Genomic DNA, 27,971 nt, shown 5'->3' on the forward strand with positions numbered 1-27,971 from the left:
ATGAAGCATAACCGGATTAAGCCACCGGAGCCTGGTGATCCGTTCTGTTGCTGTGGTGATGCAGACGCCTGCTGCTTTGACTGTGACCAAGTGGACAATGCATTCAGCAGGTTAGAGTCCATTACAGGTCAGTGGGACCATTTCACTCAGCCATGTTTCTTCTTTTTCATTTCCTGTATTTTTCTCTGTGCTGCTCCTGTCCTTTCTCAATTTCGCTCTCTTCCTATGGTCCATGTACATTCTGTTCAAACCGTTTTAGAATTAAATCAAATTGTGTCCAGACATTTAGAAACATAAGTGTTATTCTCTGAAATCTTTGTCCTTAAAATATCAGAGAACAAAACTATAAATGACATAATAAAAAAAAAAATAATAAAATGTAGAGTTTGATCACTGACTTTAGCAACATTCTTTGAAACCATCACAGAAGCAAAGGAAACATTTGTATTAAATGTGAAGCTTTGTATGTGTAAGTAGTGGGTTTTGTGTGTGTGTGCATATGTGTGTGTGTGTGTGTGTGTGTGTAGAATTTTCAAAAGAGACTTTAAACCATTAAAAATGTGTAATGATATGGATTGATAGATAAATGAAGAGATGAGGGAGCTGCATAGATTTATAGTAAACACAGAATACATTGAATTCCAGCTAGTTTCATCTGGATCCACCTATCAGCAGTCACCTTCTCTCACCCACTGATTATTACATCACACAACTGGTCAACTAATTATTACTAACTGCTGTTCTGTGTAATCCAGCCTCATGTTTGCCATCCTTACTCAAGTCCCACATTTCCACTGACTTCCCAAGACGCATCATATCTGTTCCTGTTAAAACAGTGAAAACACTGTTGGGACCATTGATATGCATGTGTAATGAGGTTGTCAGTCATGATTTGAGTTTCTGTGTGTGAGTTTCAGGGTGCCCAATGCTTGTCTGTCATTGTTGCATGTTTTACATCATCCTACCAATGGTATAGGGAGGTTCTGGTTAATGGTTCACTGTGAATATTAGAATTAATACTAATATCACTTAGCTGTGAGTATAACCTTATTTCAGAACCTGAACCCAGTCAAATTTGTTATTCTGAAAAACTCTATTTATAGCTCAGCACTCTGAACACTGAACCTAGAAATTATTCAGTATAACTCTCCATTAGCATCAACATATATTAAATATTAGCATTAAAGTAGCAAGTGCAATAATACTCTTCGAATTCAGTACCTCTAACTAACTTAGCTCCTGGATCACCACATTCAGTAACTTGGAAATGATTGATTACGTACTCAAAGAGCAGAAATACAAACGTAAAAGTTTAATTCAAACAGCACCAGTGGTGTAGAAAGGGCTTAATGAGTAGTTGATCAGTGGAATAAGGTGTGTAAGTCCTGAGCTGAAATAAAAAACACACCTTCTTCCACAGATCAACTAATCATTAAGCCCTTGGTTAGCTCAATCAACTGTGATAATGAAGAGTTAAAACAGAGACATGTAGGAAAGGGAGCCCTCAGGACTGGAGTTCAGGATGGTGAAAAAGGAGAAGAAGTAGAAGAAGAAGAGCAACATCATCAGCGACTGAGGAGAAGAAGAAGAAGAAGTAGAAGAAGAAGAAGAAGAAGAGGAAGAAGAGGAAGAGATGTGTGTGTTGTGTATGTGTTTTACTCAGTCCAAGTATCCCAAGAGTCTCTATGGACCTATCATCCAAACATCTTCATTTTCAGCTGCTGGATCTCCGCATTGAGCTTGTGCCCATCCAGGTCTATTATGGTCTTCTGGACTAACTCAAGGGTGTACTTGAGGTTGTCGGGAAAGCTTAGATCAAGGGCATAAACGAGCCCGAAGAGCATGATGAAGCCCAAGATGACACTGCCGAGGTTTTTCATGACCTTGATGCCCTCGGTCACAATCCCCACATCCTCAGGCACTGTAGAATTTCCATCTCTGTGGATCATGTAAATCCCCATGACAGTGCTTGCGATGTCATTGTCTGCATCCTCGATGGCTGAAGTCTGACACCACAAACACAGACCATTTATGTTCAAATAGATAAGACCACAAATAATAATAATAATAATAATAATAATAATAATAATACTTATTTAGAACCCAATATCACTATTTATAGTCTCAAAGGGCTTTACATGTCTATAACAAAGTCAAATCAAAATTATATCATGCATAAGTTCAAGAAAATAGATAAGTCTTTAGTTTTGTTTTAAAGGTATTGAGAGAGTTTGCCTCTCTAACTTCTTTAGGTAAACCATTCCAGAGGAAGGGAGAGCGGTAGGAAAAGGCTTGGTTGCCAGCGGACTTCTTTTTAACTCTTGGAATGACTAATAATCCAGAATCTTGAGAGCGCAGGGTGCGAGGTGGGTTATAGGGTGTAATTAAGCCAGACAGGTAGGAAGACGCAAGCCCATGTAAAATTTTATATGTTAATGAGAGGACCTTAAAATCTGCCCCTGCATGAATTGGGAGCCAATGAAGGGAAGCCAGGACAGGGCTAATGTGATCAAACTTCTTCGTTCGGGTCAGAATTCTAGCAGCAGCATTCTGGACCACAGACCATTCTGGCTGTGCATTCTCCGGACTATAATCCGTTCTATCCACACATGGACCCAAACGAAGAGGAAGTTTGTATTAGGGTGCTGGTAGAATTAAGTCCATTTAGAATCCAATTCGACTGATTCGGACATTTGTGTTCACACATACAGCCTCTCCGGTTAGAATCCAGATTATTTTAGGGTTGCAGCGTACCTATACTCTTAACTCTCACCATGCTGCTTGCATATGTTGCAATGCAAGAGCGCCCACCTAAAGATTCTAGAAGCGCTGATGCTAGTTCAGTACTGGCTACATTTGTCCTTTTGGGTTTGGGCAGACATCTCAAGCTCTTTTGTCTACTTTATGATCATATAAATTGTTTATCCTTTTTTTAAGGCGTTTTTTTTTTTTTTTTTTTTTTTTACTCAAAGATGGTTGTGCTCATGCGAACAACTGTAAACAAATACTACAATTATGTCATTATATCAAAGCATTGATTGGAGTTGCAAATGTTGCACCGTGAAAGATCTTTTTTTTGTATCACTTATCTTTATTGATTTTGAGCATGTTACATCACTTTTCCAAAATGGGTTGGTTGCATTATACAAGTGTCCCTCAAAACAACTTCACTCCTTCCCAACCGCCCACCCATGATCCATGAGCCATCAGCATATATAAAAAGAATAATGATAGTTTACAAAATGAAAATAATAATGAAAATAAATTACTTATAAACATATACACATATACCCATATGCATTAATGCATACATACATGTCTGAGTATCAGTTGGGGAAAAGAAGTGGGGGGGGGTACAGTCTCACTTCGTAAATGTCAAATTTAAGAAGTTAGGTTATCAGGTCTTGATTCCAAAAACCCCATATTTTATGAAGGATATGACTTTTTTGTTTGATTGCGTATGTAAGCCTTTCAATCGCTACGCAAGAAGAAAGCTCATTAATCCAAAGGTTCAAAGATGGACAACAAACGCTTTTCCAGTGTCTAGCAATAAGACACTTCTCTTGTAATAGGCAAACTTATTTTCATGAGCTCTTAGGGCCAGTGGTCCTGGAATAAGACCACGTACTGGGATGTCTTTGTGGATGATGTTTGAAACTGTGTTGATTATTCCTTTCCAAAGTCTTGTGTGAGTTTACAACTCCAAATGCAATGAAATGGGGTTCCTTTCTCTTTTCTACATTTTATACAACTGTCAGAGATATTAGGATTGAATTTATTGAGTTTTTCAGGAGTTACATACATTCTCATAAGCCAATTATATTGGATCAATTTAAATCTACAATTAATAGATAACATTTGTGCTTGATAACAAGCCTTTTCCCATTCATGCTCTGTAATATCTATCTGAAGATTCTCTATCCATGCCATTCTTTTATAATTTGAGGATTCTGTAGATGTCCTTACCAATTTCCTGTATATTACCAAGATATTTCCTTTAGCATAGGGGTCTGTTGTCAGTTCTTCAATGATACTTAAAGCAGGGCATTGATACGACTGAATCCTAGAGCGAATGAAACTCCATATTTGAAAATATTTTAACAAATGTGCTTGAGGGAACCCAAATTTTTCCTTAAGATTTTCAAAGGATATAAGGGTCTATAAAGGTCTGAGATCTTCTGCAATCCCATCTGAGTCCAGATCTTGAATCCAGTATCTGATTTACCTGCTGTAAACATTCCATTACCCCAAATAGGAGAAAATTGTGATAACCCTGTTGGTTCCCTGAACATGTCTTGTGAGTCATACCAAGTTATAAATGTGGTTTTAACAAATGGATTAGTTGTGTTCTGCTTAAGCCCTCTGAGAGAGTCAGAGTAGAGATATGCATCCAGACTGTGTCCTCTGGCACTGTTTTTCTCAGTCTAGACCCATGGTAGGTTGGAAGGGTCAGAGAACCAGAAAAAGGCCAATCTAAGCTGAGCTGCCCTAAAATACCATAAAAGATTGAGTCGCTGTAGGCCCCCCCCCCCCCCCCCCCCCCATCATATGGTAGATATAGTAGTGTTAAGTGAAGTGATTGATCAATCAATCATATTAATCAGAGTAGGTATTATGTTTTTTTTAGATCTGAAAGATATAACAATATGTTATCAGGGAATAAAAAAAACTGATGTTTTTGGATGGAAATATTAATTCTCTTTATACCTGGCTGTTTTCTGATTGCTCTTGGCAAGGGTTCAAGAGCCAAGACAAATAACCATGGAGACAAGTGCCCTGGGACAGACTGAAGGGCTCTGAGGTTAAATTATTTGTAACAACGTCATCACAATAGAGTAATTTAATCCACTGACAGAATTTGGGATCACATCCATATCAACAGAGTACATCAAATAAAGAAAAGCATTCAACTCTGTCGAATGCCTTTTCAGCATCTAACGACAGAATGCAGTTGTCTTTAGCATCTTTCTTTTTGTGGATAATATTCAGTACTCGCCGTATATTATGGAAGGCCTGTCTGTTCTTCACAAATCCATTTTGGTCATTAGTAATGAGTGCTGGTCTTCTAATCTTAAAGCTAGCACCTTGGCCAAAATTTTGCCATCAGTGTTAATTAAGGACACTTGTCTGTACAATTCATATTTAGTTTGTGGCTTGTCTGGTTTAGGTATAAGTGTAATCAGTGCTCTTAGTGATGGGAGGAGAATGCTAGATTCTAAGGATTCCTTAAACATATCCATAAGAGGGAGTATTGATTTTTCTTTGAAGGCTTTATATATATATTTATATATCGATGGATAGACCATCCTGTCCAGCCGTTTTTCCCATTTTTCATAGTAGCTATAGCCTTCAATAATTCTTCTTCAAAAAAAGTCTTCTGTAGGCAATGGGAAGTCTAGTTGCTGTTTGGCTAGGAATTTGGAGACCATCTATAAATGCTGTTTGGTGACTGGTTATCCCCAAGGACTCTGCTCTATATAATGACTGAAAGAAATTCACAAAAGCTCCACTGATTTCCAGTGGATCTGATGATATGGTTTCTGAGTTTGTTAAAATATTATTAATTACCTTACTATTCAGTTCAATTCAATTCAATTCAATTCAATTTTATTTGTATAGCACTTTTTACAATCAACATTGTCTCAAAGCAGCTTTACAGTGATGAGTGCCTAAACCCCCATGAGCGAGCCCAAGGAGACAGTGGCATGGAAAAACTCCCTAATACAGTGAATAGGAGGCTGAAACCTAACGAGGAACCAAGATTCAACAGGGGGAGCCCATCCTCCTCTGGCCAGCACAGAAAACAGACATTCACAGTGTGAAGAGAAAGTCCTGCTTTTTGTATATAAATCTGATGTTTTGCACTTAGAGATGGATTAATTTAAGTCATGAAAGGCTGTAAGTGTATTCTTGGGTTGTCCATATGGGGCTATCGTCGTCAGCAGCGAGTGGTTTCCTAGTGCGGAGAAGTCCAACCAGAAGTAGGGCATCAGGATGGATCAGGTCCGGAGAGCAGAAGGGTTCAGGATCTCTGGTATCTCAGGAGTAGTATGTATAGCTCGACAAAGAGAAGGAGAGCAAGAAAAAGAGAGAGAGAGAGAGAGAGAGAGAGAGAGAGACAGATGTTAGGTATGCTCATTGTCACGTAATGGTTAGGGACAATGTACGTCACGTTCTGAATGCAAGCATGGACTCCGGTAAGACCAGCTATGATAGCATAACTAAAAGGGAGAGCCAGAAGGTTCAACAGGCATGACTCACTGGACTGCAGTTTCTTGATTTGCAAGCAGTTTGCCAGATATTTCTCCCTGCTCATAGCATGTTTGTATTGAAAAATACATCTAAATTGGTCCAAACAAAGTTCATGAATTTTGTGTTATGTAATCATTCTGGATGTAACCTCCATCGATAAGGATCTCTAATGAGTTTGGACATGTTACATATATTAGCTCAAAGGTACTGTTATGTATCTGCAGAAATAATTTATTTGAAAACCAAGAAATAATCTATACGCGAGTATGATTTTGTTGCTGGGGAAAAGCATGAGAATTCTGACTTGTTTGGGCATTTTCTCCTCCATGGGTCACACAAATCCAGGTCTTGCATATAAGATTGTAATATTTCCTACTTTGTGCATGATTATTATCTATACCTTTGAGTCTATCAAGGTCTGTCGACAGGGTTGTATTAAAGTATCCTCCAATAAGAAGATGGCCCAACATATAAGCTAAAAGTAAAAATAGTTCTTCAAAAAGCTTTGGGTTATCAGAATGTGGTCCATATAGATTTACAAGATTTATATTCACATCAGTAAGCAATCCTTGAAGAATTAAATATCTGCCTGCCTTATCAGGTACAACCTTTAATACTTTAAATTAATGTTATTACCCCTCTTGCATTAGATGCGTATTCTCTGAGTTTCACTAGTTAGTATGTGGGTTTCTTGTAAAAAGACAATAGATGCTTTAAGTTGTTTAAGTCTGTGTATGACCTGTTTCAATTTCAATAATTTACCCAACCCCCTTACATTCCAGGATATGAATGTTATCTGTGATTCATTCACCATAAGTAACCATAATGTATTGCCTCAAGCGTAAGACCATACCCATTGTAAACCTAAACCAAAACAAAAAGTCAATAAGGAACAGTATTGCTGGATAGAAAATCCTAAGTATCGTGCCAGAGGCTTAACATTATCATATTTTGTGGAAACTTAACGTACAGAAGTCATAACCAAGAGAATAAATGCAGCAGAAAGCAGCGTCGTTCACCCACCTCACCGCTGCTCATTTAACTTTTATTATTATAAGGAGAACTGCATTGCACTGCGTAAATATAGCACTGGCGTGTAAATTACCATATTCAATGTGAAATACCAAAAATTTCTGATTTGTAAAGTTTCTGATTTCTGATTTGTCAAGTTAACGACATTATGATCAGGCACATGAATCATGGGTCACATTCATCATTATGACAAGCATTATTGGATAGAAGGATGTGACGTGAGAAGAGATGCGTAAACACAGACGTATTTTACGATCCCGATCGTGTCGGGAAATGAATTAAAATGAGAGAGCCTAGACTAATTACAAATAGGCTACTAATACTAAATGTCACAAAATGATCAAATTATCATACATTATGGGACTTTTGGCATTATTGATCGTACATCGTACAGAGGGCAAAATTATCGTACAAATACAATAATTATTGTACATCTGGCAGCGCTGACAAGGAAGAATAAAATCATAAAAATTCTTTCCTGATGTGGCTCTTCAACACCAATAGTCTGAACAAACTGGCATTCCATTTCCCTCCTCCCTAATGTTAAAGATTCAACAGTGATCAACAGATTGATCATGCAATGAGGAGCAAGTCCATTGTGAGCATACCGGCTAACCACTAACTTTGCTCTACTCACACAACAGCCCCTCAAAAGAAAGTTATCAGCAACAACTCAAACAGTGATCCTTTCTCTACACACAACTGTTGGATAGTTTAACTAGGACAGATAATCTCTGTGTAAATTAGGCAAACTAGGCTTGATAGGAGAAGTTTCTGTCTGTGCTATAATCAAACTTTCCGAGTGTATGTTACCTAATATGTATTACCTACAGTCTGTGATTTCATTACCTGACAAAAATTTAAACCAGTCATTCAGTTTATCCTGTTGTTCAATGTCTCCTTGTTGTCTGCCCAACGCGTTGGGTATTTCAATAAATTTCTCCAATTCCTCTGGGGTGGTACAGGTCCTCTTCTTTCCTTTATGCGTGATGCTCAATTTTCCTGGGTATCTGAATCTATATTCAATGTTCAGTGACTGTAGATGTTTCTTCAACCCATCAAACTGCTTCTGTTGCCTGCGCACCTCCATTGAGAAATCTTGGAAGATCATCACTCTATGCTGTTGGTACATCACTGTTTTCATCTCTCTGGCAGCCTCCAATGCTCTTTGCCGATCACAGAAGTTCAGGAACTTCGTGATTAGCACTCAGGGATATCTCTGTTCAGTTCATAGTGGTTTGCCAATTCGATGCGCTAGTTCAATTGTTACTGGCTTTGGTAGACATCGGGTAGCTACTCTTCCAAAAGTCTCAAAGTATCCGCTCCTTCTGCTTTTTCAGGGAGGTTTACTAGATGTAGGTTACATCACCTTGTGGGAGAGACTCCCAGGTCTGGGCCAGATATGACCGAGTTCCTCTCCACACTGAATGCTGTACTTCTCATGCTGAGTTTAAAATAAATTCCAAGTTTTCAAAAAGCAGTGAAAGTCTTCAGGAGTCCGATGCAGTGTAAGTTTACTGCATTCAGCAGTGAACAAAATACAACAAACTGAGTCAGGTCCCAGGGAGTGACTGAATATAATACAGAAAATCATGCACTTATATCTAAAATTTTACCTGCATGCTAAACCTGTGTATCCAATAAGCGCATAACACGGTTGTATGGTAACACCCCTTACATCATCTGTGTTTTGCATGGTCCAACCCATTCGCTTCCAGAAATTTCCCCAAGTTTTCCCAGAATTCATGATTCCATACACCATTATTTCCGAAGTGTCCTTTTTTGGTTAAATAAAAATAATATTCAACCATGTCCTCATCTTACCTCGGCTACTCAACCATGTCCTCAATCTCACCTCCGATACTTTACCCTTAATGCAGGTGTTAACTATCAAGCGTTGGGCTAGTCCATGCAAAGCGGATGCTGAAGCAACTACATCCCGACCATTACTTATGCTTCCCTGTCACTATAATCTAGGTTTTACCCTTTTTATGTTGCTTTCATGTTTTCCTGACCTTGCATTTTCCCTTTTTGGTATACCGAGGCCTTCTTCCGTTGGTTTCAACTTACAGAGGCCTTCTTCCATTTTAGAGGCCTTCTTCCATTTCTCCAACAACCTATTTCAGTTTTCCAAGTCTTCAGGCTGACTGTAGGACAACGACAAGAAAAAAACCAGGCAAACAGGGAGAAACGCCTGAAGAAGTTAATATGCTCCAGCTAGTAGCAGAAGCTGATGCTAACAACAAGGGAAATGAGATTATGAGAGAGCTTAGCAACTTTATATGGTTCTCCAGGGTTTGCACCATTTTCCATATTAACTTCTTCTGGCGTTTCTCCCTATTTGTCTGGATTTTCTCCCATCGCCATTGTATGGCCAGCCATTTATGTTGTCCTCTGTGTCATCTTTGTCTCTGTATATTTCTGTTTAATATAGTGTTTAAGTTGAGTAAACAGTTAAATACAGGATTTGGGCTGTTTGCAGTTAGAACACCTTCTAACGCATCCTACTTGCTTGCCGCCATGTGGGATCATGCTACATTTTTTTATCCTAATCATGTTTATATTCCTCAATATTCCAAAGACTACTATGTCAGAGGGGTTTCCTTTTTTCGCACAATATATTTTATAAGTCTCTTTGGGTAAGGCTGTAGCTACAATACAAGAGAACTTGTGATGTGGGAGAGAATTCTCCGCATGGGCCAGATATGGCTGAGATTCTAACCACACTGTTCACTTACTTTCAAAATAAATAACCACAGTCTTCAGAGTCTGATGCAGTATACGTTTACTGCATGAACTCAAAGCAGCAAACAACAAACAGAGCTGGTCCCGGGAGTGGTTCAAGCAACATTCAGAAAGCACCAACTTTTATTCAAAATCTTGTCACCTTCCGAACGGGATACACATAAGTCACGCCTTTCAAATTCCTTGTCCATTTCGTAATACACCATTATCTCCGTTGTGCCCATATTTTTAACTGAAATAATCTGAATCTGTCGCCAATCTTTAACACTCCTCTTATTACTAGAATAGAAAAAAGTAAAACACACCATGTAACCTTGAACATTTGGCCGTCTACATTCTCTGAACAGAGAAGAACTTAAAGTACCTTCTCTTTTCCACCATTCACAGATCTCATCTTTTTTGAAGAAAGAACTTGAATATTTATTTTATTACAAATACAAATACAAATGATTACTTTGATAAACTCACATAAAATGGCTACATAACTGTTACAGTGATTTTCATAAAACAAAGAAACATTTTTTTCTCCAACAGTGATCAACTTTCAAAGTACTCCTGGAAGAAGGAGTTTGAATCTTCACTGAAGTATATGCCAAGGCCTTCCAGGAGGCTTGCTCTCTTGGTGTTGATGTCACCACACCAGAGCAGGGGAAAAAATAAGAAAGAATTCAGTAATATGCATGTCTAAGTGAACAGTTAAAGACAAAAACACCTTACTATAAGCTCCTTAAAACAGTGAATTTTTTTGTGCATGCATTTCTACTAACAGAATCTGTGATATCAAGGAGCTGTTTGATTCTTTGGCCCTTCACTCCACCTTTGCTCCTGAATATTTCCATCAGGATTAGGATTAGGATAAATTGGGATTGAGATGGAACGACAGCACATTAGCTATACACACACATAACCGTATCAGGGTTTCTGCTAAGATTTTTTCTTGACAGTCCGGCATCTGGAAAAAATTTATTTTACTGGACAAATTTGAAACTCACCAGTCTATGTTACAAATGCACATATAATGTACACCTAGGTTGACGCAAGTATGACAACGACCTCAAATCAGTTTGACTATTTAATAAACAGTAACAATTAAGCAAAATGACAGTAATGATTACTCAAAATCTCAACATTAGCCGCTAAAATGTAGGCCAACTTGAAATCAAACGTGTCCAATGTGTTTTTGCAGCTTGCAATGCGCATGTGCTACAAATATCCTGTTTAGGGATAGCCTTCATTATAGCTACATTTTGTCTGAACATTACTACCAGACATTTTGCCTGGCAAGTTTTTAATTTTTTGCTTTTTTATAAATTTTACCAGGCAAAAAACAGTAATTAACCCTGAACAGCATCTAAACTACACACAAAAAGATAAACAACTGATGGTAGACAACAACAATATTCTCTCTACCTAAAGCATGTATGAATAAACAACTACATGAGTATGAAGTATAACTCACGAAGAGACACACTTAACCAAAAGAACCTATCTGAGTGATGTTCTAGTGGAGTTACTTACACACAAAAGGGTTGTGAGGGAAGGAAAGAAAAGGGAAGAAGAAGAGCAGGCCCAGCCACGTTCAGGTATGACAGACCGCAGTTACCGAGCTTGGCAGTAGGAGACCATGAGCAAGACTTGGTGTCGGTGCCAGGAAAGTCTTTTAGTGTCGCAGATCTTCTGAAGTGGTGAGACTGGGCCGTTTCTTCGCAGAGATGAGCACGACGGACCAACTACCTTACGCTTGACACAACCAGAGCTCAACTGACGCTAAGCCGGAGCTGAACTGTAGGACTGTAGCTGAACTGTAGCGTAGCTAAAGTGTAGCATAGCTGAACTGTAGGATAGCAAAGGGTCTGGCATTTGATCTGATTTGTAAACAGAGGGTGTCGCTATACTTTTGGGGGTGTCTCTGCGTGAAGGGAGGAGACACTCCCTGGAACTTGGAAAGTGTTAATTACAGCTTGGTGTATATCATTTTACATAACTTTGTCCCACTAAAGAATAGTACAATTCTATTAGCCTACTCATATCCATGGCATTTTATGCTTCCGAGCGATATCAAATATGATCACTCTGGCATTGCAAATAGCTTAGGTTCGCTGACAGTGTGAGAATCAGCATGGTCATTTAAAAGCCCTACAGCATGTTTACAGCTATATATTTTGCTTTCAATTCAATACGTGCAATTATTCTGCAGTGTTGTGTAGGTAAGTTTAATTTTCTTTTGTTCAGTGTAGTTGGTGAGTGAGAGAAGGATTGGTTTGTATTCCATCTTAACAGGAAACTAACCTCTGAGGTGACCTGGTCTCCACTGGAATTGATATCAACTTTTGACTAAATGGTACAGGAGTTGCTGTGATAAAACATCAAGCCTGTTTTCTGTTAGGTGATAAGGCGAGTGGTTTTTGCTTTGGTGTACATTGGTCCTGAAACTGAGGGGGCGGAAGACAGGATCAGGGAGATAGAGAAAAAGGGGGACATGGGGAGAGTCTGTACAATGTTAAATCTCAGAATCACTGAAACATTTATTAGCCCATGCATTGCGATGTAAAAAGTCTCTGCTCCAGTTCCTCCCCGGCAACAAAAATCATAAGCAAACACAGGGGATGTAGTGAGAATCATTACACAGTTAAAAAGGGATGTCAGAATCATGTATGGGGCTTTATAAAGTAAGCCCAGGCCTTGCCCACAATGGACCAGATAGTCAACACTATGTCTGATGCCTTCTGGAAAAGTGTGCTTTGTTATTTCAGCCTAAGAAGATTTTATTTAGACTAATATGCCAATAGTTTGGATTTTCGGTAATGTTGGAGGTCTGTGATCTCTGGGTGGAGTGGAGTGTGAGAATGACCATCAGTTTTCATTACACTGAGAGAACACCAAAAGCCAAGGCAGCTACAGCAGGGGCAGACAGGAGCTGATGTCCATGTATCACAGGACAAATCTATGGGTCGCACGCCCTCCTACATCCGCTCTGACTGGCACCTTCAGTGTCCTTTGAATGTGACACTTGATGCCTCAAGAGAGTGGCCCAAATCACAAACAAGCCCATCACCTCAAGCTGCACTTCACATGTTAAAAAGCACTTGAAAAGGTGGAAGTGGCCAACTGTCAACAGTAGCAGTCTCACAACAGATCGACTCCAAAAAGGCCACTGCTCCCTGGAGTGGAGAGGCCTGGTTGTAGCATTGCAGAGGACAGGGTAGGAGTGATCTTGTGGATTTCTGGGAGAAGACTTCTCGTATTGTTGTCAGGCAACCAAAATCTTTCATGCCATATACATCCTGAAGTCTGAAAAGGGAGGAAAGCAGATTAGGAAATTTAAGCAGTTCAGTAGCCCCTTTATGTAGGTCAGAGGGTAGATGTACTCAGAACCAAGGCCAGACAGAAATTAGGCCTGTGGGTCCTTTGGTGCGGTTAATTTCTTTCCCAGATGCAACAGTTCTGGTGGAAATGACTGCAAGGAAAAAACAAATCAAGCCAGGACCTAGTTAAGAACAGGGCATCCACAGAGGGTCTGGCAAGGTTGCAAACATGAAACACATAAGTGTGTAATATATACTGTATTTAGAATTTAGTACATTAACCACAGGGTCTCCAACCTTGAGTTTGTTTTTTATCGATGGAAGTTTTGCTATTTTGCTCCTAAGTTTTGCTATTTTTCATGATACATTTTAAATGTTTTTCCTCTGCCCAAGATGTAACACACACACACAAATGTAAATATATACAGACAGACACGCTGACCTGCCTGCTCTCCTTTTTGTCGATGAACATGACTGTGCATACACATGCATACATATTCTTATCTTGTGTAAGCTGAGAGACTATTAATTGACATGGGTGTTAGCATTAAAATAGACATGTTCATGGCTATTAAACAGAGGTGGGTAGTAATGCATTACATTTACTCTGTTACATGTACTTAAGTAACTATTTCCAGTAAATTGTCCTTACAGGAGTAGTTTTAATACATAAGACTTCACTCTTACTAGAGCACCTTTACGATTTAAAAAATACACTTATACTCTGTTATATTAGACCACACACCTCTCGCTCCTTTAATTTATTAAATTATTTTTTCACACACACAGCTTCTACGACGTCGACTGTTTACATGACAAACAGCAGTACTTGCACACATAGTGAACATGGTAGCATTATGAGAGAGAGAGAGAGAGTGGAGGGAGCTGATGTCGGCTAACTGAGCTTTGTGAAACAGAGAAGAGTGTTGCTACAGCGCTCATTTCAACAACGGAGAAGACATTTCGAACGTTGCACCAAACTTTCAGTAAGCTCTCTACCTGCATCCTCTGGTGTCTGTCTCTTGTGATGGAGTAGTAGCAACATTCTCCATTTCATATTCTAACATCCCCAAATAAACAACAGCGGAGAGACCTTTTTATTGTTATGCTATGAAATAAATTCTGAGCATGGGGGCTCAGAATTCTCAGTTTAAACCTTGCACACATATACTCACTCACTTTCAAAGCTGCTTATAATAATTAGGGTTGGGTGGGGGATGCTGGAGGTCAGACACACACACACACACACATTAGTAGAGAACATGCAAAGTCCACACAGGAAGGACCCTGGCCACCTGGCCAGGAATCGAACCCAGGACCTTCTTGCTGTAAGGTAACAGCACCACCCACTACACCACTACGCCACCCGTAGTGCATCCAAGCACACAGTTTTGCTAAGCATATAGAATAGAATGGCTCTGCTATTTGAGGTTTGTCTTTATGTCAAGGCTTGTCTTTGTGGAGCTCAACAGTCACCTTACTGAGTGATTCAACAAGATCAATATTCACAGACACACAGAAAGGTTCAGACACACACAAATGGACAAACATAAATAAAGACCAGGACTGTGTTAAGTTTTCAGAGATTAAACAGTGTTGTGACTCTGGTATTGGTTTCAAAAGATTTATGCTAAGAAAAAATGGAAGAGATGTCGATACCAAGTTAGTTTGGAAGATTTATGAGACTAACCTGTGGAAAAAATAGCCTTAATTTATGTTATTTGATAAATGTACAATTTGCTATTTTTTATTTTTCATTGGGAATATGATTTAGTACTTGAAAAAGTAGATTTATTAGGCAAGCACGAGATGATGTCATCGTTTTCAAGACCCGTAATCGATGAAATGCATCTGATTTGCTGAAATACACAAGAGGCAGGCGAAATGCTGGTTTCCATTTGTTTGTTTGTTTTCAGCACGAAATGTTTTGCTTGTTTTCCATAGCGAGGGGAGCGCATCAATGTCTCCCTCCCCTCGCTCAGGTCATCAGCCATTGTCACTGTCTGAAGAGCAACTTTAGAAATGTTTTTTTGGTCCAAACGGAGACTAAGAGGCTAAGATGGGCTAAAAACAAAGCATTTCGCCTTCCTAACGTGTATTTCAGCGAATCACGATGCATTTCATTGGTCACGGGTCTTGAAAACGACATCATCTAAATCCGCGCTCACATCGCATCCGGCGATGTGAAGCATGCAAATGTCACACACGGTCTTACAGGGATCACCCGAATGTTGTATCCGGCCTCAACTGGTTAATTTGCTGAAGCCAAGGTAACATATTTTGTTAGACCTAGAAAGGATTGCCATTGCACATTAACAGCTTATAGATGCCGATCACGGGTGCCGGCACTCAGGGGTAAAAAGACTACAAAATTTCAGATGAAAAGGTCATATGACAAAAAATTCACAGAGAAAATGGTTAAACAATGCCCTATGTAAAATGTATTACATTAAATAATCTTGACTTTCTCTCTCGCTTTGTGTTTAGTGTGTGTGAGCACACTGGGCTGCCGTGTTGTGCTCTGAGACCCATTCAGGTCGAGTTCTCCGTCCTTCCCCCCATGCTGCTGATTCCTGTTCTACTGCGAGTGGCAGCACTGCATTGGCTGATGGGAGTTGTAGTTTTGACTTCACTGCCAGGACTGGTGTTGTGGTATTACTACATCACCCATCGTAAGAAGAGACGCACATTGTTTTTCCTCAGTCTGGCCCTCTTCTCCCTTGCGTACATGTACTACCTCTTCCTCACTGAGATCCTTCCAAGGGGGGATGTGGATAATCTGCAGCTTGTAACTGTGACAACTGGCATGATTTTGACTCTGGTCTCTCTTGTGCGCACCAAAATGGGGCCAGGGTTTGTACAGCCACGCCTACCCAACAGTGCCACCAATAGTGACAGCAGGTTCCAAAACAGGTACTTTGACCATTGCATCAAGACCAGCCAGTCTCAGACTGCAGTGGAGCAAGGAGGAGAGAAGTGGAGGTGGTGTCCCGCATGCCGCTTGGTGCGTCCCCCAAGGGCGGGGCATTGTCGGATCTGTGGAGCATGTGTTCTCAGAATGGACCATCACTGTGTCTGGTGGGTTCCCACTTCTCACATTACATCTATATAAACTCTGCACAGCTTCTACGCAGCCTCTACACAGCCTTTACACAGTCTGTACACTGCCTCTACACAGCCTTTACACAGCCTCTACACAAACTTTACACAGCCTATACACAGCCTTTACACAGTCTGTACACTGCCTCTACACAGTCTGTACACAACCTCTACACAAACTTTACACAGCCTCTACACAGCCTTTACACAGTCTGTACACAGTCTCTACTCAGTCTTTACACAGCCTCTACACAGCCTTTACACAGTCTGTACACTGCGTCTACACAGTCTGTACACAGTCTGTACACAGTCTTTACACAGCCTTTACACAGTCTGTACACAGTCTGTACACAGTCTTTACACAGCCTTTACACAGTCTGTACACTGCCTCTACACAGCCTTTACACAGTCTCTACACAGTCTTTACACAGCCTACACACAGTCTTTACACAGCCTCTACTAGGGCTGCATGATTTGGGGAAAATATATAATTGCGATTTTTCTGACAGATATTATGATTGCAATTTGATTTGAGATATAATTAAAATCAGGCTTCAGTTTAATATTCACTGTGTAACAGATTTAAATAGAAGAGATAAAAATAAATAAAACAGATACAAAAGAAACGTACAGTAAAAATAAATACTGGAATAAAATTTAGAATAAGAACTAGAATAAGAATTAGAAAGTACTGAGTGCAGATAGAACCATGTGCAAGAAAGTAAGTATCCACCACATGATTAAAGTCCTGAGGCAGCGTTGACAATCGGTGTAGGGGGGGGGGCATGTCTGTACTGAGGAGTCTGATGGCCTGGGGGAACAATCTCCTCCTTAGCCTCTCAGTTTTGACCGTCAGACTGCGGAAACACTTGCCGGATTTCAGCAAACTGAACAGGCAGTTATGGGATAGGTGGAGTCCTTAATAGTTTTGATAGCCCTGGTACTGCATCGCCTGGTGTAGATGTCATGCAGAGATAGGAAGGCTGTCCTGGAAATGCGCTCAGCTAAGCGCACCACTTTCTGCAGGGCTTTGCGGTCCTGGACAGAGCAGTTTGCATACCATACTGAGATACACTGAGTCAGTATACTTTCTATGGCCCTGGAATAGAAAGTTTTTAGAGTCACTGGGGGGACACTAAATTTCCTCAGCCGTCTTAGGTGGTACATTGGTTGTCTGGCCTTTTTTACCTGAGCTTGAATGTGATTAGTCCAGGTTAAGTCCTCAGGGATATGTACTCCAAAATACCTGAAGCTACACATTCTCTCCACTTGGGCCCTGCCAATCATGAGTGGGGTATAAGTCTGCTGCTGCTTCCTTCTGATGTCCACAACCAGCTTCTTGGTTTTGCTGACATTCAGATAGAGACAGTTCGCCTGGCACCAGGCTACCAGTTTCTCCACCTCATCCAGGTAGGCGATCTCATCATTGTTGGAGATGAGGCCCAGAACCACTGTATCATCAGCAAATTTGACAATAGAATCGGAACTGTGAGAGGACTCTGAGCTGTGTATAGAGAGAGTAGAGTAGGGCTCCTGTACTCAGGGTGCTGGTGTTAGAGGTGAACTGGCCCATTCTCACTACCTGAGGTCTGCCTGTAAGAAAGTTCAGAACCGAGTCACAGAGGGGGGCATTCAGTCCAAGGTCCTTGAGCCTGGAGGCCAGCGTGTGTGGAACTATGGTATTGAAAGCTGAACGGTAATCAGTAAACAGCAGCCTCACATAGTTCCCTTGTCCACCGTCTGTGTGTGTGTAAGGGTGGTGTGCAGGACATGGGGGAGGGCGTCCTCAGTGGACCTATTGTGGCGTTAAGCGAATTGGAGTGGATCAGTAGTTTTTGGGATGGAGGAGCAGATGATGTTTTTAATAAGCCCCTCAAAAACCTTCATAAGTAGTGATGTGAGGGCTACTGGTCGATAGCCATTCAGACCAGAGGGCTTATTGTTCTTTGGCACAGGGAGAATTACTGATCTTTTTAAAGCAGGTGGGAACCACAGACTGAGCTAACTACTTGCTGAAGATAAACAACCCAGCGAGCTGATCAGCGCAGGATCTCGGCACACAGCCAGGAATGCCATCCGGGCCGGCTGCCTTCCTGATGTTCACGCTCTTCAAAGCCCTCCAAACCTCATCCTCCAACATGGTGATCACACTCTCATCACTGACAGGACTGCTTCCCACTGCAGCGCTAATTGGCAGGCTAGTCCTAGTGCGGTCAGCCTCGAATCATGTATAGAAAGAGTTTAGTTCATCAGCAAGAGAAGAGTCAGTAATCTCCTCGGTAGTGGATTTGCTTCCAAAGTTGCTGATAGTCCCTAGTCCATGACATGTGCGTTGGGAGTCATTCATTTGGAAATGGGACATTCAGTCTCTGTACTGGAGCTTAGCAGCTCTCACTGCACGTTGGAGAGTGTAGCACGCTACTTTATGCTCATATCCTCCAACTTGAGTCCCTCATTATACGCAGCCGTGTGTGCATATACTTCAGTTTATATGGATTTATCCACCCATGGTTTATCATTGGGATAAGTCCTTATGGTGACGGTGTGTGTAGCTTCCTTAGCCAGCAAGCTAACGAAACTAACTGCCACATCCGCCAACTCGTTGACATCAGCGGAGCTCATATCCCAGTCAGCGTCATCAAGTTGGTCCTGCAGCGCGGTTAGTGATTGGTCTGACCAGCGCTTCACAATCCACCTCCTCAGAGTTTCCAGTACGAGCCTTTATTTATATGCCGGTGTAAGAAAGATGGCGGCATGGTCTGATTTACCAAAAGCCGGTATCAAGTTGGCTTTGTAGCCATTCCTAAACTGCGAGTTATGATGGTCCAGTGTGTTTGCCCCTCTAGTTGGACAGGAAACATGTTTGTAAAAGTTGGCATGACCTGTCTAAGGTTGGCTTTGTTAAAGTTCTCAGCCACAATAATTGCAGCGTCCGGATGTTTGTTTAGCTAGACACTGAACACATCGTGGAGCTTAGATAAAGCCATACCTTTGTCCACTTGAGGTGGGATGTATACAGCAGTGGCGATGACCACAGTAAACTCCTAGGGCAGGTAGAATGGACAGCACATTATTGCTGGATGCTCCAGATGACCCGAGCAGGAACGCGACAGAGTGGTAATGTTCCTGGGGTCACACCATTTGTTGTTCACCATGACACAGACCCCACCACCTCTGGATTTGCCAGCCTCAGTTGTTCTATCCATCAGTAGAACAGAGAAGTTTTTGGTTGGCGTTACAGCTAGGTCCGGAATCGAGGGGGTCAGCCATGTTTCTGAGAGACACAGGATGTTACAGTCTCTGATGTCTCCCTGGAATCTTATCCTGGCTCTGAGATCGTCCATCTTGTTCTCCAAAAACTGGACGTTGGCAAGAAGGATACTGGGCAGAGGAGGACTGTGTGCTCTGTTCCTCAGTCTGTTGCGAACCTTAGTGCGTTTACTACGATGTTTCTTCTTACATCATCACAGAGGAGCTTTTCCGTTGCCTTTGCTCCCCACCAGCTCACAGAGTATCTCAGAAGGCCATGTCGGTTCGGTGAGTAAAACGTTGCGAAATAGTTGAGTATAATGGTTATTGATGTTTGGAAATGTTCTACTGTCATAAGTAATCAGTGCCGTTGTTATTTGTGCAAAAGGAGAGAATAGTAAAAGACAAAAAAGTAAATAGAAGCACAGTCTATGCGGAGTGACCAGAACAGCGTCCGGACACAGTGGTGCCACTTGCAGTCCAGAGGGACAATGTGATTAATTGTGATAAACGGTGTAACAGTAAACTACGGTGCACCACAGTTCCATTCCTAATGTTACTGATGACTGGACTGGGCTTTCAGATCACTAAAATGGCTCACAGTCTATCAGAAAGAGAAAACAATGATCCAAAATATTTTTTGTGTTTTAAGTTGCTTACAGTGTCATGTACAGCACCGTTGTTTCCTGGTCAGTGGAGGGCTGCCCCTGTGCATGTCTTTCAGTGTTGGCCAGTGCTCTTTCATTCACCCTGTGACTGTGTGTTTATATCCACTGGAGTCACACTGCAGCACCTCCTCAGGAGATGTGCTGAACTCTCATTGCAGTTGACTCTTTCTGTCAAAGGTGAAGCAGCTGGTTCTGTCAGAGGGTGTGTCTATGGTTCATATGGTTCTGGCAGAGTGTGTGTAGCTCTCTGTGCAGAGATACCATGCAAATTTCACACATACTTCTCAGTTTGACCTACAAGCTATGTGAGATAAACAAATCATGGGTGACCTTGAGTGTTTGGAAACTTGTGCTGTCATTAGTTTTTGGTGAACATGTCAACTTCAGTGTTGGAATTATCTGGGATTGTGGGATTTACTTAAATGAGATATCCAGAACTACTGCAACAATGAATTGATTATACTTGATTATACTATAATTGATTATACCGCTTGCCATTATATTAATACACCTGCAATTAATCAAAAGAAGTTAGAATCTTTTCTAGAATCCATGAGAATATGATTTGGTAATGTTCCTTTAGAGTACAGAATGTGCAGGCAGTATTATCTAAGAATTATAGATCATGTATTTGTGAACTTTTTAAATCAAACAGGCATTCACAGCTTTCATTCATTTAGGAAAAACTGAAATTATGGAAGAAAGATAAAAGACCAGAGTCATGGTCATAGGCGCTGATTTTACATTTGGCTGGTGGGTGCTTGCAAAGTAACACTATAAGCTTTAAACTGTGCAAGGACCAACATACCTTTTTGTGCCTATGTCAGTCAGATGTCACTCTTCTAACTAACAACCACATCAGTACAAATAAAAAATGATTAACAAACAATTCCCTCTACCACCACGCAAGTCAAATGACTGCCAAATAGAGAAATTGGCACAGTTAGAATGGAGGTTACATTATTGTTTTAAATTTGTCAGAGTGGACACCGAGGTAGGGGAGCAGAGAATCTATCAAACAGTGCACCTCTAACCTTGTACAGTTCTAATGCAATTAGTAAAATCAGTCACACTACAAAATGCTACCAAATAAACCACAATTCATTCATAATATGGTGAATATATAGTTTCACAGACACTTGCATTTTCTTGCATTTTTCTCTGGTTTGTGCAAAATTGTCTAAATAAAATTACAGTTAGTGCAGAATGGTGCTTTTTTGTTGTTGTTGTTGTTGGCAGGGGGTAGACGCACAACTTTTGTGTTTTGGGTGGAGGAGGGGTTTGCCCAGGGCACCATACAAGGTAGAACTGCTACTGCAAACACTCTTATACAGTTACAGGCTTTTACTCACCAGTCCAGCGGTTAGTCCCTCAGAGGGAAGATGTTTCTCCTAGAGGATGTGTGCTTGATGAATTCATCAGCAGCAACATCATCCAGATCTGAACTTCTGGAGAGGTTTGACTCGCTAGTGTTTGACTAGGCCTTCTTGACTGGTGTGAATGAGTGTCTTCATAGCCACGTGTGCTACCGCTGTACTTTCTAAGTTTAATTAAAAACTTATCCATTTCCCAGAATGTTTAAATGGACAACGATGATATGTGTCTAATATTAGTTACCTTTGCAATAGCCTTGATTTCAAATCTCTAAGTAAAAGCTAACGTAGCACTTTTGATTGGTCACTTCTGGACCATGTGGCCTAGAGCCAATAAGTTCACAGCCTCACCTGTCGATTAAAGTTTTTGGGGAAAAAAACTGAGTGGTGAGCTGTTGGACAACAGTAATGTTTCCAGAGTAGACATAAAGTTACAAATTCACTGAACATAGCAGAATTTGCCGGTAGGTGCAAGCTCCCGAACACCCACAGAATCAGTGCCTATGCTCATGGTATAGATGGACATCTCTTTCAGTAAAGCAGACAAATACATGGACACTTAATAATAACAATAATAATAATAATAATAATAAGTTATTATAGAGCCCAATATCACTATTTATAGTCTCAAAGGGCTTTACATGTCTATAAAAAGTCAGATCAAAATTATATTATGCATAATTTCGAGAAAATAGATAAGTCTTTAGTCTCGTTTTAAAGGTATTGAGAGAGTTTGCCTCCCTAACTTCTGTGGGAAAACCATTCTAGAGGAAGGGAGCGCAGTAGGAAAAGGCTCGGTTGCCAGCGGACTTCTTTTTAGCTCTTGGAATGACTAATAGTCCAGAATCTTGAGAGCACAGGGTGTGAGGTGGGTTATAGGGTGTAATTAAGTCAGACAGGTAGTCCGGCACAAGCCCATGTAAAATTTTATATGTTAATAAGAGGACCTTAAAATCTGCCCTTGCATGAATTGGGAGCCAATGAAGGGAAGCCAGGACAGGGCTAATGTGATCAAACTTCTTCGTTCTGGTCAGAATTCTAGCAGCAGCATTCTGGACCAGCTGAAGATTATTGGTAACGATATTACAGAGGTGATAAAAGGCAGTTCTGGTTGTGTTCTTGATATGAGTGACTAGCAAGAGACTAAAGTCAAAAATTACACCAAGGCTTTTAGCTGAGGAGTTTTGAGAGATGATGCAGTTGTCAAAATTTAGGGTAAGATCACTAAAAAGATGCTTATGCGTAGGGGGACCAATGACCAGCATTTCAGTCTTGCCTGCGTTAAGCATCAGGAAATTTGAAGACATCTAACCCTTAATAGCACAAAGACATACTTCAAGGTAAGCCAATTTAGAACGGTCATTGTGCTGGATAGGTAAGAAAATCTGAGTATCGTCAATGGAATGGAAGTCAATGTTGTAACTACGAATAATGTCACCCAAAGGGAGCATATAAATAGAGGATAGAAGAGGGCCAAGGACTGATCCCTGAGGAACACCATAGTTAAGCTTACGGTATTCAGAGGTAACATTATTGTAGTGGACACACTGCTTTTTCTCTGAGAGATAAGATTTAAACCAAGAGAGTACCAGGCCACGGATGCCAATTTGATTTTCCAGGTGCTTTAACAATATAGTGTGATCAACCGTGTCAAATGCTGCACTCATATCAAGCAGAATAAGAATAGAAGTAGCACCAGCATCCATGGCTAATAAAAGATCATTAGTTAGTAAGCGCGGTTTCAGTAGAGTGAAAACACCTGAAGCCTGACTGAAATATTTCAAACAGACTGTTAGAGGACATATGGGCTATCAGCTGAGCAGCTACAATTTTTTCAAGTATTTTTGAAAGAAACAGGAGATTAGAGATCATCCTATAATTATTTAAGGCTTCAGGGTCAAGGTTCGGTTTTTTAAGTAGAGGCGTGATCAAGAGGAGGGTAAAACACCAGATTTAAATGACATATTTAGAGGCATTGTTGGGCCGAGAACCGAGAAAAGCTCCATGTAAAGTTTAGCAGGTAGAGAATCAAGGAGGCAAGAAGCTGGTTTAGCAGGGTGCACCAATTTGGACAGCGCGTTTAGAGAGATAGGGTTAAATTGAGTTAATGGATGCACATCCTGACTAATCTTAGGCGCAGTAATGGAGAGCATGCAGGCAGCCTGATATGATAAATTAATTTGAATATTACCATTACGATGTTTATTTTTTGCGTGAAAAATTCCACAAAATCGTTTGCAGTAAAAGGGTTAGATTGAGGGGAGTGATTCTGTTTAGATACTGTATCAAAAAGGAACCTGGGTTCATTTTTGTTAACATTAATTATATTCGAGTAATACGCGGATCTGGCTGTGTGGAGAGTGCGTTTATAATCTTGCTGTCGTGCCATGCAGGGCGGAAAACCTCTAGTTTCGTTGCCCGCCAGTTTCATTCCAATTTCCTACACACCTGCTTCAGCGTGCGGGTTTCATTATTAAACCAAAGTGTTAAGTATTTATCCCTATTTTTTATAGTTAATGGTGCTACCATATCTAGTACATTACGATGGGTAGAATTTATGCTGTCCGTCAAGTCGTTCAAAGATCTTTGCTGATCATTGAAAGAGTTGGGAGCAGTAGGAAGCAGATCAGCGAGCGTAGCAGTGGTGGAAGCATTAACGCGACTGCAGCTACTAATCGCGGTAGAGAAAACCGGCGTGAACAGAAGAGTTACTTGGAAAGTAATAAGAAAATGGTCTGAGAGGGCAGCGGAGTAAGGAGAGACGACAACATGAGAGATATCTAGTCCGCGAGCTAGAATAAGATCTAAAGTGTTGCCACTGAAATGAGCTCGTTCGTGGACATATTGGTTAAAGCCATAAGTGTCTATGATAGCTGTAAAAGCTTTATTAAGTGAATCAGAATTGTTATTGACGTGGATATTAAAGTCCCCCCAGTATCAGGATTTTATCCACTCTAGTAAGAATTCATAAGAATAGTGGTTGGATTCAGTTTTGAGACCAAGTGCAATGTTTTGGTAGAAGAGATAACATTAAGCACACAAACTGTGTGTGATTGGAATTTGCACCATATCTTTCTCATAGACTGAAATTCCCATTAGTGCTGAGATTAGAGTAAAGAATGAGAGATTGGTGGTCTTCACATTTTGGAACCATACATCTTCCAAACATCACTCTTTGCCTAAAGGTCACAATGCACTTGTGTTTGTCTCATCTGCTTTGATTCCTTCATAAATTATGAAAATTCAGTCTATGACAGTACCAAGGTTCCCTTGTGTTTTTAGGGACTGTTGCCATGGACACCTGGAGAACAGCCAGAATGTTGCTACAGAACTTGGAATATTACATCAGCTTTAATAAAAGTCAGATTACCTGTTGCCACCTCTTTCAAAATGCATCTCTTTCAAGAGCTAATATCTGTTGCATATGCCTGCCAAGGTCGGTAGGGTTTGTTTTAGTTTTCTCTGTAGCATTGTTTTATTTTCATATACGTAGAAATCTGTAGTGTAGACCATCTTGTTTTAATGACCGAGCTTAGGTAATAAAATACTACCATTCGAATTATTGCATTCTCTGAATTCTTTTCTAATAGTTCACAGTGCCATTAGCCTCTCTGTAATTTGAGTTCACTGTAAATTAACTGTTAACTAATTAATTGTAAATAAAGTTTACAATTGTGTGTGTTTCATGGTAAATTATTTTTACAACACTGTGTGTGTGTGTCATGGTAAATTATTTGTACAGTACTGTGTGTGTGTGTCATGGTAAATTATTTTTACAGAACTGTGTGTGTTTCATGGTAAATTATTTTTACAGTACTGTGTGTGTGTGTCATGGTAAATGATTTTTAGAGTACTGTGTGTGTGTGTGTGTCATGGTAAGTTATTTTTACAGAACTGTGTGTGTGTGTCATGGTAAATTATTTTTACAGTACTGTGTGTGTGTGTCATGGTAAATGATTTTTACAGTGCTGTGTGTGTGTGTCATGGTAAATTATTTTTACAGTACTGTGTGTGTTTCATGGTAAATTATTTTTACAGTACTGTGTGTGTGTGTCATGGTAAATTATTTTTACAGTACTGTGTGTGTGTGTCATGGTAAATTATTTTTACAGTACTCTGTGTGTGTGTGTCATGGTAAGTTATTTTTACAGAACTGTGTGTGTGTCATGGTAAATTATTTTTACAGTGCTGTGTGTGTGTGTCATGGTAAATTATTTTTACAGTACTGTGTGTGTTTCATGGTAAATTATTTTTACAGTACTGTGTGTGTGTGTCATGGTGAATTATTTTTATTTGTGTTTGTGCTTTATTTTGTGTTTGTGTATGTTCATGGTAAGTTCACACAAACCCTGTTAACTTACTGTAGCAGTTACATTGAAACTTAATTAAATTATTTAATACACGCTGATGCCAGTAAAGAGTTTATTTCTGGGCCAACAGTTTAAAGCCATGAGCTACTAGCAGCACAGACCAGTCCTCAGAGACATTTGAAAAGACTACAGGAGTGCCATAGAGCACAGATGACACACACCATGCCAATCTGTCTCTCTCTCTCTCACACACACACACACACACACACACACTCGCACTGATGTGTATCTGAGTGTGTGATTATGTGTAAGAGTATATTTCAGACATGTCAGGCTCACAGGTTGGTGTGTGTGTGTGTGTGTGTGTGTGTGTGTGTGTGTGTGTGTGTGTGTTCTTACTGTGACAGGATAAACAGTTGTGTAGGGCAGGCCAATCACAAGCACTTCCTGCTGACACTCCTCCTCTTCCTGTTGACATCTCTGTACGGTATTAACCTGGTGCTGCACAGTGTGTGTCCACAACAGAGTTCCCTGACTGCCTTGCTCTACTGCCCCGGAGTTTATAACCAATACAGGTACACATACACACAGTCATGGTCACCACACACACCCACTCACACAATACACACATCTGTGAAAGCTATACATATCAACACTACTCAGAGTACACAATGCATACACTAAAACAATCCTTGAATGCTAAAGAAAATATGTACACACAAATAAATAACAGCCTGACAGGGTGTGGAGAGATCCACACTGGAATGTTGTCAGAGTTAGCGTTCAACAATACCTAGGCTTGCAAAAATACTGGCATTTTACCACAGCTATCAGCGTATCAAAACAACTCCAGACACTCCCACACAGACCTCATCTAAATATACAGCACTGTCCTTCACTGTACAACAAGCAGAGGTACAAAAGTACACACAGATACAGATACACATGAAACTATGAGTATACAGAGAGTGTTAAATCTTCAACGCAAACTAACTTTCTCTCGCTGTCTTTGTGTTTGTATATATATCTGTGTGTCTGTGTGTGTGCGTGCATGCGTGCGTGTGTGTCTGTGTGCGCATGTGTGTGTGTATACATGATTGTGTGTGTGCGTGTGTGTGTGTGTATACATGATTGTGTGTGTGCGTGTGTGTGTCTGTGTGTGCGTGTGTGTGTGTATACATGATTGCGTGTGTGCGTGTGTGTGTGTAGTACGGCGTTGTGTTTTACGTGTGTGTGGTACAGTTCTATAGTAGCTGGTGGGCTGCTCCACCTGCTGCTCCTGCAGCTCATGAACATCAGTTATAACGTGACAGAACGAGAGATCCAAATTGCGCTAAGAAATGGAACCGCACGCCGCTGGTTCTGTGGCCTTGTCATCGATACTGGCGTCTACTCACGTGGCTTCTACCAAAACTGGGCCCAGTTCCTCACCATGGATACAATGGAAAACATCTCTCCTGTCACACTCACACACATGGTATAGTCCATTTTATACAAACTCTCTCCTGTCACACTCATACACATGGTATGGTCCGTTCTATATAAGTTCTTCCATCTCCATCAGAAACGCAGTGCAAAAGTGGAGGTTGTGAAAATCCTCTCAAGAATAACATGTTTTGAGTGTTACTCTCAGGGATCCACTTTTATGAGATTATCAGATGCTTTTGTGTTTGTGTGTGAGTGTGTTTGGAGGTGCTCTAGTTTAGATAGTGTTAGATATTAAGCAGTATGGTCATTTTCAGTTATGTAAATATAGGTTTACTGTATGTGTATGGCTCATGCTGGATCAATGGATTAGAAGATGACAGGACCCTCCTCCACAGACCCTATGAACAGTCAATGGACTCTCTGCCAATAAGCCATATGTGGACATTGGTACAGTACAAGTCGCCAGATAACCATTATTCTAGTACAGTTTTGCAAATAAAAAGTGTGAGC

General features: G+C 40.6%; 1 protein-coding gene across 1 annotated transcript; it reads left to right on the top strand.

The window, feature by feature from the left end:
- zdhhc23a (zDHHC palmitoyltransferase 23a) lies at positions 1-27,516 on the top strand. Its single transcript, XM_030793105.1, has 5 exons — positions 1-110; positions 528-549; positions 15,790-16,412; positions 26,441-26,608; positions 27,243-27,516. Exons 1-5 carry the CDS (start codon positions 1-3, stop codon positions 27,514-27,516), a joined length of 1,197 nt encoding a protein of 398 aa, XP_030648965.1.
- Positions 27,517-27,971: the final 455 nt, after the last annotated feature.

The sequence above is a fragment of the Chanos chanos genome, chromosome 15, assembly GCF_902362185.1.
Source record: "Chanos chanos chromosome 15, fChaCha1.1, whole genome shotgun sequence".
Lineage (NCBI taxonomy): Eukaryota > Metazoa > Chordata > Actinopteri > Gonorynchiformes > Chanidae > Chanos > Chanos chanos.

What these genes read in the sequence shown, in the direction of transcription:
- zdhhc23a (XM_030793105.1), top strand. Translation starts at nt 1, where the DNA reads ATGAAGCATAACCGGATTAAGCCACCGGAGCCTGGTGATCCGTTCTGT. An exon ending in GTGGACAATGCATTCAGCAG is followed by an intron (nt 111 to 527) that starts GTTAGAGTCCAT and finishes GTGTGTGTGTAG; the next exon opens with AATTTTCAAAAGAGACTTTA. An exon ending in TTTTCAAAAGAGACTTTAAA is followed by an intron (nt 550 to 15,789) that starts CCATTAAAAATG and finishes ATTACATTAAAT; the next exon opens with AATCTTGACTTTCTCTCTCG.